Genomic DNA, 11937 nt, shown 5'->3' with positions numbered 1-11937 from the left:
TGGGGAAAGAGTTAAGTTTATCTTTGTAAATGAGAGATTTGTGTTCTCTAAAATCATGTGAGGGCACTCAGGCTGGGACCAGAGGTACTGTTTGACAATGATTCTGTAAACACCAAAGCCAGTAACATTAGCTGGTGTAACAAAGCTTTTAGTTAAGAAAACAGGGAAGTGTTTCTATCTGGGAGTGGAAGAGCAGTGCCTGGGGAAAATTCAAGTTTCCATACCCTGTTTTGCTCAGTTCTGCCAAGTAGATTATAAGAGCCCTTCATAATTCTCCTTTCAACTCCGTCCAGATACTTTCAACCTCCCTGCAGTGTTTGTCCCACTGTGTTTTACTCTTCCTTTGTTTAAAGGAATATTTACAGTTACAAAGCTTTTATTTTTTTGCTGCTTTAGAGCTGGTGAGGACACTGGTGCAGTATACCCCTCAGTAGAAGATTCCCAAGAAGTGTGTACCACATCTTTTTCCACCTCTCCTCCATCTCAGGTAAGAGAAACCAGGCTCTTTTTACTCCTAGATAGTACAGTTACCATTAGGGTAGTGTGCACACTCCTACATCATCTAGTGTGCAACAGGCAGTGTTCTGCTGCTAATTAAAATTTCATGTGTGGGTTATTTATATCATTATACTCTGAGTGAAACCTGGTTACATAGTAATTTCAAGAAAATGCTAGGGGACTAGAAAGAATGAATTACTGAGAAATTTTTAAAGAACTTATTCCTGTAGCTGGGCTGAGATGTGACTGAAGAGGATAGCAGTGTACTGAGCACATCCCAGTACTACAAGAAGAGAAATCAAAGAGATTGATGCCAGGCATCATAAGTGAAGGCAACAGACTGACAATGAGAAAAGAACACTGAAATACCAGGAAAATGCTTCTGACACAGTCATGTGTTCTGCGTTGCAGAATGGAAAAGCAGGAAAAAGACAAAAGCTGTATTTGTTGGACCATGTAAAACTTGTTGGGGCAGCAGGAATTTTTATCAGCAAACACACTGAGTCACAGTATTGAATTAGAAACTTAATACTGTCTGTGTCCACCTATGCAGGCAAATTTCATATAAGTTTCAATTTTAAAATACATAGTAATGGTTTCCTTCTGAATCTCAAAAAACAGAAACTCCAATTCCTCCTTCTTTTACTGTCCCTATATATCTGACTCCACAGTTCTGTATCTTGAAGACTTGGCCAGGTTTGCTGCTTTCCTATAGCTTTATATATTCAAGAGTGTTCTGCTTTGTGGTCTAGCCAAGCAGATGACTCTACTGAATTTAAATACAACCTAAAGATTCTAAATCTCTTTTGCTGTGGATGTGAAACATAGACTGCTGTTCCAAACTGAAAGAATTTTGCTATGGATCTTTCCACTGCTTTGGAAGAATTAGTATGACTGATTTAGCAGAATGTATTTTACTGTGTGAATGAGCTGGAAATGAGCTTTTCTTAGGAAGCATTTTTGTGCCAAGTGGGTTTTGGGTGACAGAGCATCAGGCAATGTTGAACTCATTGGCCAGCACTCACACTAAGTCTGATGGAATAAAGCTTTTCCTATTGTGCAGTACATAGCCTAGGAGATAAGTTTGTGGCTCAGTTGTGGCCTGACTTTTCACAAAATGGGTTAAATGCCAAAGAGTTTATAAGGAAATTTCCACTGGCTTGCTCATGCCAGTGTTACTTAACAGTAATGGTATACATAAATACATTTCAGTTGGTATTTCCCCAGAGGAGATGAAGCTTTGCTGTCACTGAGGGGAAAAGCTTTATGAAACCAGATGAACCTTGAGGATTGACATTAAGTATGAGCCTACCTTCTTGCTTTTTCTATGGCTCATAGTTGCCATATGCTGTGCACTTATTTATAAAGCAACTGCCAGTCTTTGTTACCACAGTTAAAATTGTAAGGCAGGCTTGGCAGAGTGGTCTCTAAAGTAAATCGGGGGGGAGAAAGCTCATTTCTTTCTCTAGCTATTTATATACAACTTGATTTGTAGGAAAACACTGGGAACTGTGTTTTTCTGTAGGCAAATTGTCCAAATCTCTGCTTGTCTTCCCCCTAGAAATGAGGTCTAACCTGCAGGATACAAGGGAGTAGGAGTTACCTTCTCCCTATAAGCTTGGATAGCATGTCTGTGTGTGTTGTGGAGTAGCCCAGAAGTCAGGAGAAAGTCTGGCCACCTGTAACAGCCAGAAATGAAGCTTTCATAAAACTGAAAACTGTTGGTAGCGAAATTACTGGAAGAAGGTATGGGACTAAACGAGACTTGGATTGCCCTTTTTGCATTCATACCCTTTATGAGATAGTGTTTACTTCTGGAAAGAGTTCTCTCCTCATAACAATGTGTTTCAGTTGCACCTTAGTCTGGGTTCCCTTGATTCTAAGAGTGCAGCGCAGAAGTGCCAAGATACAAACCCTCAGAATTCTGGAAGGTTAGGAGTGTGTATGGGTGAAAAGTACTTAAATACATGTAATTTTTACATTCTGACAAAATTATTCTTGGCTTTTTCTGGCATCCACTCGGCCTTCTCCTTGCAGATTGGCTGGTACCAATTCTAATTAACTGTGGAGCAGTCTCTGGCAGTTACTTTCTGTCAGTGTTCTGGAGTCTAAACTACTACCTGTGTTGAGTGGTTTCACTAAGATTGGTAAACAGTAAATTCTTTACAAAATGGATGTGCTTCTGGCAACACTGAGACTTCTGCTATATGCGTAGGTGTGGCTGCTGCAGCCAAAATCTCTTCTAGCATTCAGTTCATCCAACTCTTTACAGTTCTTCTCTGAAGTCCTTCTCTCTTTCTCTCTCTCTCTTTCCACTCCCCCACCCCCACTCTCTCTTTTTGCCTTGTTTCCTCTGTGTGTCTGTGTCTGCGCACAGTGTGTTTTTACTGTGACAAAGGCACACTTTCAGACCCCTCCTCCTGTGGTGACGGACACCTTGAGGGTCCCAGTGATGGGACTGGCCTTTTCACATCAAGTGAGTTGTCAACAGAATATGCTATACAGGGCCAGATATAGTTCTGGCATGACAGAACAAACACAGGAAAGTACACATTTGATAATGTGGAATATTTGTTGTGTGTGGGAAAGGCTGGTGAACCCAAAAACCCAAAATGGACCGGGCATATTATTGAGACAGGCTGCTTAAGTGCCTTTGCAGATGAAGGTCTCCCAAAGACAGGGCAAGCATCCCTGGATAAACAACAGCTGCTGCAAGAATTAATTGTTAGTGAAAGACACAAGTAGGAATGCACAGTGCTGATGTTTCTCTTAACAGCCAGTGTTCCTAGAACCTGCAGAGGTTAGTTAACAATTTTCCTGGCTTAAAACAGAGGCGGATTTCGAAGGAGGATCGAAGGAAAAAAACAAAGCCCAAAACAAAACTCTGTCTTCATTTGCCTTCCTGGTTACAAGTAACAACTTATGAAGGCCTGAATTACTGTTCTTTGTTTACATCTCACAGGTTTGTCTCAAGTCACGTTCCACATGTTTGTGCAAGTCTCTCACAACTGAGGACAGAGAAATATTTTTTTAAAATAGGAACACTTAGTTACCACAAAATTGCCAGTGGATTTTTAAAGGCAGGTGGAGAATTAAAAGAGTTGGAGGTGAAAAGTTTTATAGTTCCAACAAGTGTAAGACAGGACTTGGAAAATGGTTAAAGAATGGAGAAACATGGCTGTAGATAGTAATGATTTCTTACATAGGGGTAATACCAGTGGCAACAATCTCTAGAAATCCTTAAGGGATTTCTACAGGAAGATGAGTGTAAAGTAATCATCAAAGCAACAGTTCTTCACAAGCAGTCAAGCTGGCTGTATAGCTTTAGGAACAAAACTTAGTACAGCTGTTCTTCTCTAAGAAGAGATTTCTTCATTGAGCTTAACTAGCCTCATGTGAATAAAAGTGCTGTTGATCACTTAGGCCCTTGTGAACTCTGTCAGCATTGGTGCTGCTGGGTTATCACATGCAGATATTCCTGAGGTCAAGCAACCCAAAACAGGAAAGTTCTGTTTAATCTGACAAGCTAGATTTCCACTTAGGGTGGGTGTCTAAGGAACTTCTCCTGGGTTTCATGGCTTTCAGCACTTCATTCCTAAAGTAATCTTACAGGCTTCCCAGTTCTCTTTACCTAGAATGTTTATGGGACTCTAATCTTTGGCTGAAAGTATTTGAACAGACCCTGAAGAGCAGCTGTTATAATGTGCAATGGGAATAGATTCACAGTTGATAATGCACTTGCTTTGGGGGAATAATACTAAATATTAGCTCTTTAATAACTTGATGATGGCATTCATGCTTTTTCCAGTACATGAAACAGGACTGTAGAGCGGAGCTTTCCTATGACTGTATGTCAGTCATACCTTGCACAGCCTTCTCCTGTGTGTATAGGAAACCAGTCTTGTTTTTACGTCCAGGCCCAGACTTAGTCCCCTGCAATAAGAACTTTTTAAAATAATAACCTTCATGATTGATTCCAATTAAAATCTATCATCCTTCAGCCAGCCTGAAATGCTGTGCTGTGCCTCTGACTTTCCCCATTCCTTCTTCAATGACTGATGATTATTCAGACTGTGGGGCACTCCCCTTCCCCTCTCCTCTCCCTTTGCCCTTCTTGTTTTTTCTCTTCTTCCTTAGCTTTCCAGCTCTCGTCTTTCCTATCAGCCTGGTGCCCTGGGAGTTGGATCAGCTGACATGGGGTATCCTGTACTCTTTGCTGGTGGCTTGAATGCTGCACACCCTCACCAGGTACTTGTAGAGGGTAGAACAAGCGTGGCTGGTATTGCAACCATTATGGGTCCCTGGTACATCTGAGAGAGGCCTTGGAACTAGTGCATGCATTGGTATCCTGTCTGTCAGGAGTGGAAAGAATCTACAGTAAACAGAGAAAGCACAACTTGCACAGGAGGTGGGAATTGGCTCCTCAGTATCCTCAACTTTGGGGTAGGGTAGGGGGCATGTGGAGAAACTGTGCCAAGAGAGAAGGCACTAGATCTGTTTGCAGGCACCAGAGTGACAGTGACTGCAAGTTTTGCCTGTCTGACAGAGCTGCTACCCCTGTAGCTGTCCAAGCACAGCACTGTAGCCTAGACACAGAGTACACTGACAGTCAGTCCTAACTGACACATTTGCGTGTTAATTTGTTCATCAGACAAATTAAGCTGACAGAAGTCATCTTCTGCCTGCAATATTGTTTCTACACCAGAGTTTTGCTGACATAGGGCTGGTAGCAAGAGGATATGATGTTTTTTTCCCCCCTCTCTCCTTGAAGCAGAGGACCTCTGCAGTGTAAAAGAGGCCTGGAGTGGAATAGGAAGGGAATGAAAGAGTTTGTATTGTGGTGATCACCTTCTACGCCTACAACCCAATCAAGTGCCAAAGACCCCACAACTAGTCCTGGAATGACAGAATCTGCTTTGTATTGCACTGTGGTTCTGGACTGATTTTGAAATCTCTAACTTGACTGTTCCTCTCCACCTCAGTTGATCGGTCCAGGCAAAGAGGGGGGAGTTCCCCCGATTCCTAGCCAGCCAGCACATGGGACTCAAGCTGACCAAGAGAGGATGTGCACCCCACTGGATGGAGTCCACTACTCAGCAGCTACTCCTTCTAGCAGGTAGGATAGTTTTAGATGATTCAGCACTTGTGCTAGCCCATTTATGGTCCTGTTAAGATAAAAGTTTGTGTTTTCCCCTTTGTAGCTGTTGTTTGTGGCATAACTACTGCATTTGCATCCCCAGAAACAACTACCAGCTTTCTCTGCTTTGGGCTTTTTTAGCCTTTCTCCAAAAAATTATTTCACCCATCTACTTAGACCTGTTACATCCTTGCAAATTCTGTTATGTCAGTTTTAACTTTATTATCAGTTTTATTGTTTTTTAATCTCTCTACTCTTTTTGCTGATTGTAAAACAAAAAGATGAAGGAAGTTTACAAGTGAGTCTTAACTTCTCCAGAGACTTCATGTGAATTGTTACTGAGAATAGGTGTAGTTATCACAGATCTGTTCACTATTTTATTAAGAAACTTGAAGCACAAAGTTACCTGGAAGGAAACAGTGCAACCTCAAACTGTCCTAAAGTACCTCCCTCTCAGCTAATTTTTTTTTTTTTTCTTTTTTTTTTTTCCCTCTGAACTTCTTTCTTGTGAAGTCCCTCTTGGGGCCACATAGTTCTGAGTCTAATATCTTAAGTGGAGATTCTTCTGTAAGGAAACCAGAAATCACAGTTGTACCAGCACTTTCCTGGGTATGCTCTCTAGATTGTCCTCCTGCTAGAAGACAATAATCTTGTTTTTTTGTTTTAAAGTTCTGAGTACTTCCCATGGGAATAAAATGGGTCATAGAAATAACTAACAGCCATGCAGAGAATTAATCATACTGGCAGTGACTGTTGTGATGTGTTAGACTGCTGCCTTTGTAACCTCATTGACAGACATCATTCTGGTTCCTGCCCTCACAGCCTCTCCTGACAGTTCTGTGACTGCTGTGTTACTGGAAAAATTAGAAGTGATGAACAGGAATTGCTGTGAATGTGCATGTTCTGAAGTTAAAAGTCCATCTCTAAAAGTCTGTTTCAGTTGGCAGCAACCTTTCATTCAACTGATTAGCTTTCATCCCCCTTTAAACAAAACCAGATTCCATGAGTGTCCCACTCCCCTTTTTTGCTCATGACTAAGGTAGAAGGTGTGGTGCAAGGACAGAGATTTCTGTTGTCCTTCCAACACTAGGAGTAAATCCAGAAAAATAAGGGAGTCTTGTAAAGCATGTGGTTTGTCTATCTTGTTTGTGCCATGAGACACTACTTTAGTCTTTTCCTCCCCCAGCGAGGACACAGAAACAGTATCCAACAGCAGTGAGGGGAAGTGTGGGTCCCCACATGACCTTTTGGAGACCATCTTTATCCGGAAGGTGGGAGCTTTTGTCAACAAACCCATTAATCAGGTAAGTAGCAGTAGATTTTGTCAGGGGGCACCATAATACCCCACTTCTCCCGTCTGTTTCTATGCAGAGAAGCAAAAAGCACCCCAATGCCAGGGCAACCCTGGAGACCAAGAGTGCATAATCCTGCCTGCTGCATTTCCTTACAGAGGCTTGTCACAGGCTCATTTTTCATAAAAACCTTCTGGGATGTGTCAGCCATTGAATTTGCTTCTCTTTGCTAACACACTGTTTGGGCATGAAGGACTTGATGCTCCACTTGGGTCTCAGGACAATCTGCCACTACCACAGGTTCATAAACTGGGGAAGCTGTTAGCAAGCCTCCCTTCTCTGCAGGGATGTGCAGTACACCTGCTCAACACAAATGAGCAAGCATTTTTGCTCATCTAGGGCAGCCTAACAATCTATCTAGTTCCTAGGGCTGCTCTTAATTTAAGCCCTCTTCTAGGCCTTTGGATGGTTGAAAGGGAATTGTAGCAGTTTGTTAATCCTTTCCTGTATTATATGAGATGTATACAAGCAATCCCACCTCAGGGTATATATCTGCATGAAGTCAGCTGAGTACAATCTCCTCATTATATGCTTTTTAAACAACATTGTCAGCCTCCCACCTAACTGCTGACATGATCATGGGCAAATTTTATCAGGCCTGATAAAGACTTTGAATATCCTTTTTTGTGCTGGGTAAGCAGAGCATCTTAGTGAAATTTTGTTTGCTGAATCTCCTCAGGTGACCATGGCCAACTTAGACATTCCTTTTGCCATGTTTGCTCCCAAGAATGTTGAGCTGGAAGATAACGACCCCATGGTAAGCCTCTTCCAGAGGTAAAATATGTGCCTTCTCAGCATCCCTTAAGCAATATCCGTGCTATTCCCTCCTTGATTACACTTTAGTTTTTGAACAAAGAAATAGTTACTCACTTTTGGTTTCAGGAAATCTGTGTTGAGTCTTGGCCTGTTTAGACTTGTAAATAACAGTTTGTGCTTGCTGCCCCTGCTGTAGCATAGATTTATTGTCCAACTTCATAACTGCCCTCACAATGTCAAAATACACAGACAGACATGATCACGAGGTCAGTACTCACCATCTTTGCTTTATTGGGCAGGTCAATCCTCCTGACTCCCCAGAAACTGAATCTCCTCTACAAGGCAGCTTACACTCGGAGGGCTCCAGTGGCAGCAGCACAGGGAACACCCACGATGACTTTGTTATGATTGACTTTGTAAGTGCCCTCATTGTTACTCTCACATAACACCTGCATTTGAGAGGGGTTTCAGGTGCTAGTACAACTGTAAATTATGTAAGAGTAGTTTTCAGTGGGGTTGGAAAAAGACTCATGGTTCACAATTCCAAACCAGAGCCTGACAGTCCCAAAATGGCCAAGACACTGATCTTTGGAAGCAACAGCTTCCTTGCCAAGACCTGGACTTGGTGTCCTGTCTCTAATGCCTAAAGGAGCCATATTCCAAGGCAATGCTCTCTTCCAAGTGCTCAGGCAAACACAGATTTGGCTCTTCAGTTATTTACTCTGCATTATTGCAGCAACAGTTGTAACACCAAGATGTTTACTGATAGCAGGTGATGACTTTACCTGAGATTATGGCCAAGGGGAAGCCCATGTCTCTGGCTGGGAAATAACAGCAGTATCTTTGATTCTAGAAACCAGCATTTTCAAAAGATGACATTCTTCCAATGGACCTGGGGACATTTTACCGTGAGTTTCAGAACCCCCCTCAACTCAGCAGCCTCTCCATTGACATTGGAGCACAGTCCATGGCAGAGGATTTGGTATGGAAACCTGAAATTTCTGTTTGTGGCAATCATATGTTTTTATATAATACTCTCCCTATTCCTAGTTTGAAAAAAGTGGTGTCTTCATAGAATGATAGAATAGTTTGTGTTGGAAGGGACCTTTAAATGTCATCTAGTCCCACTGCCCAGCAGTAAGCAGGAACATCTTCAACTAGAGCAGGTTCCTCAGAGCCCTGTCCACCCTGATCTTGAATGTACCACTTCTCTGGGCAACCTATTCTAGTGCTTCACTACCCTCATCATAAAAAATTTATTCCTTATATCTAGTCTAAATCTACCCTCTTTTAGTTTAAAGCCATTACCCCTTTAAACAATTACCTTCTATGACAACAGGCCCTGCTTAAAGTCTGTCACCATCTTTCTCATAGGCCCCCTTTAAGTATTGAAAGGCCACTGTAAGGTCCCCCTGGCGCCTTCATTTCTCCAGACTGAACAACCCCACCTCTCTCAGCCTGTCCTCACAGGAGAGGTGCTCCAGCCCTCTGATCGTTTTTGTGGCCTCCTCTGAACTCACTCCAACAGCTCTATTGTTTTTCCTGTACCTCTCAAGAGAGGCTCTGCCCAAAGGGGGGTTCCTCACTAATGTATTCCAGACCAATGCAGATTTGTTTGTGGCACTCTTGAGCCTTTGAAACTGTGTTTATCTTCAAGCTGGAAGCTGCTGCCACCACGTCCTTGCTGTGGCTGTCATTCAAACCCCCAAAACTAATCCTACCTCTGGTGTGTCAAACTTCGTGACAGACTAGGCCTGATCTTGCAGCCTGAGCAGAGGTGAAATCCTGGGGTGGCTGGTGAAAGTTATGTCTGGGTGAGAGCGGTATTGGGCTTGCAGGCACTGTAACATGCTGTGGAGAAAAGTGAACGTGAAAGGCTGGGCTGCAAGTGCCTTGATGAAGGCAGTGACAGAAGTAGGTTGCTGTGCTGCAGCTCATGGCAGGAACTGCACAAGCAAGGCCCTGGTGCCCCTCTGTTCCTGCAGAACACACACACTCTAAGCAGAGTGCCCTTCCCAGGGTCACTTGCTGGACACTGCTAGAGGACTTCTGGTTTATTGCACATGGGAAGAGGAGCCCAAAACAGTGGGGGGGGGGAGGGGGGGGTTGCAGGATTCAGAAACAGATTTTTATGCCTAAGAGTGTGTGCTTAAAGCTTCCTTCTATCTGCTCTGAATGAATCCTCATGTACACCCTTCTTTCCCCTTCCAGGACTCGTTACCAGAGAAGCTGGCAGTCCATGAGAAAAACGTCAAGGAGTTTGATGCCTTTGTAGAAACCCTGCAGTGAAGCTGGTTTCCAGTTTTGCTGCAACAGTTCTTCCTCAAGGCATCCTGGAGATTGACATCACCATCTATCTCTGTCGCCCCTGCTCTGCCTTTTGTCTCATTTGGACTAGTTCCTTCCAACAAGTGAGCTTTCTTTGATTGCTCTCTTCAACAGCAGATACAGCTCACCTGCTCATTTTCCTCAACTACACCACCACATAATTCTGGACTGCTTTTCCTGCTCACAGTCAGTTTTGAATTTCAGACTTCAGTAGGGATGCAGGAAGTCAAACTCCAATATATGGAACATCTTCTCCTGTCTCTGTTCTCTGTGGAGGGGCTTTGTGAGAAGTTCCCATATGCTTTCTCCAAAGGTCCTATGGTGTAAGTTTCTCTAGGTATAGCTTCTTCCTAACAGACTTGTTCCTACAGTCTCCAATCCTGTTAGAGCATAGAAAGCTTTGGCTCATTTCCGAGGTGAGTTCAGCAGAATTGTTTTATTGGAATTTTCATCCTACAGTCCAATACTTGAAAAAGACCAATTATCTATTATCCGGTTTATATTCTGCCTCATGTTCGGTTCAACAGTGCATTATTTTGATTTTGTGGCAAGTAATTATAGCATTCTACTTTCCTTCCAGTTGGCCCAGCCTGCCAGCCCAGCCCTGAGAGCTGCTGTGCCTCAGCCCCCTCCAGCCCCTGATTAAGGCTCAGCAGGCTCAACATTAAGTCCTGGAACATCCATTCCGCAGAGCGGGGCATTTCATCCTGACTTCAGTGTGAGTGCCTGGAGCCCAGGGAGAGACATGGGCTTTGGGACCCGTGTAATATAAGTTACCTGATTTTTTTAATTTTTATTTTCCTGCTGCTAAGGAACTGGGTCTCTGCAGTCACTTTGTGTGAGGCCTTCTGGTGGGCTGGGAGGCAGGAGTGAAACTACAGAAGCACTTCCCACATTTCCTTCCTGAGTGTGCTGACACTCGGCCTTGCTGGGTTTACCAGTGGTGACTGTTGGCAAACCTGCACCTAGCAGCTGTGATGATGCTGAATTCAGAGTCTGCTTTTGAAATGTAACTGTAAATACTAGAAATCCTATTTCTTTAGGGTTATGTAACTAGGAGTCTTAGTCCAAGATTCTTCCCTCTAACCCTTGCAAACCTTCCTGCTTTATGGTTAATAGATGATCTTAAGAATCAAGAAATATTTATTGCTTTAAAAAAAAAGCCCTATATTTAAAAGATGTTCTGTTTTCATGTAGTAGTGCAAGTCATTCTGCCCTGGATCACTGCAGACAGCAAGTGTGTCATGGAACCCTGGCCAGTGAGACTGGTCTCTCTCTGCAGGATATTTATTTTCTAAGACAGACTTTATTATAATACAATACTCTGTTTTGGGGACTGTGTGTCCATTGAATCTGGTCAGAGCCCGCTGACAGAATGAAATGCACACATCAGTGCAGTGGCAGGGACTTGGTGAAAAGCTGTGTTCTGATAGGTGTGGATGAATTTGCAGTGTTCTTCAGCCATTCAGAAGGCAGCTTCTTTTAAAGAAGCACATTTTTGGGGAGCTTATGGTACTTTTTAATCAGCTGGCTTTTGATGAGCTGAAATTTTATTTTTGTAATGAGCTGGCTACTAACAGTATGGCCAGCAGTGCTCTGTGGCTGATGTGTACTTTTGCTTGGGTAAGGATGGGAGGAGAAACAGTGACACTAAACGGAAGCTTAGATAAGGTAGGTCTTTGTGGTTCTCTCTCCTCCTCCTGTGTGTAATGAGAGGGAGCAACTGCAAGACCCCTTACTGTCCAAAAACACCTTTTTTCTTTTTTTTTTTCCCTTTCCCCAGAAGAGGAGGGGTCATGTTGCCTCAGTACTGAGGAACTATTTTAATTTTATTAGAGTGGCTGAGTAACCAGCCTTGTGGTTAGT

The 11937-nt window shown here is 43.1% G+C and overlaps 1 protein-coding gene across 3 annotated transcripts in view; it reads left to right on the top strand.

The window, feature by feature from the left end:
- Positions 1-10481, top strand: part of ATG13 (autophagy related 13) — a 15990-nt gene extending 5509 nt beyond the window's left edge. Inside the window, exons 9-17 of one of the 3 annotated variants that reach the window (XM_009999551.1) lie at positions 397-487; positions 2876-2974; positions 4636-4746; positions 5481-5614; positions 6822-6939; positions 7667-7744; positions 8043-8159; positions 8597-8725; positions 9955-10481. In XM_009999551.1, the coding sequence (XP_009997853.1) occupies positions 397-487; positions 2876-2974; positions 4636-4746; positions 5481-5614; positions 6822-6939; positions 7667-7744; positions 8043-8159; positions 8597-8725; positions 9955-10032 (955 nt within the window). In that variant the 3' untranslated portion in view covers positions 10033-10481. The remainder of the gene's footprint in view (positions 1-396; positions 488-2875; positions 2975-4635; positions 4747-5480; positions 5615-6821; positions 6940-7666; positions 7745-8042; positions 8160-8596; positions 8726-9954) is intronic. The other 2 variants (XM_009999552.1, XM_009999553.1) reach the window with 2 other exon arrangements.
- The last annotated feature ends 1456 nt before the right edge of the window (positions 10482-11937 follow it).

Source organism: Chaetura pelagica, unplaced genomic scaffold (assembly GCF_000747805.2).
Source record: "Chaetura pelagica isolate M959 unplaced genomic scaffold, ChaPel_1.0 scaffold55, whole genome shotgun sequence".
NCBI lineage: Eukaryota > Metazoa > Chordata > Aves > Apodiformes > Apodidae > Chaetura > Chaetura pelagica.
The sequence above is the reverse complement of the archived record's forward strand: the minus strand, read 5'-3'. Positions and strand labels throughout refer to the sequence as shown.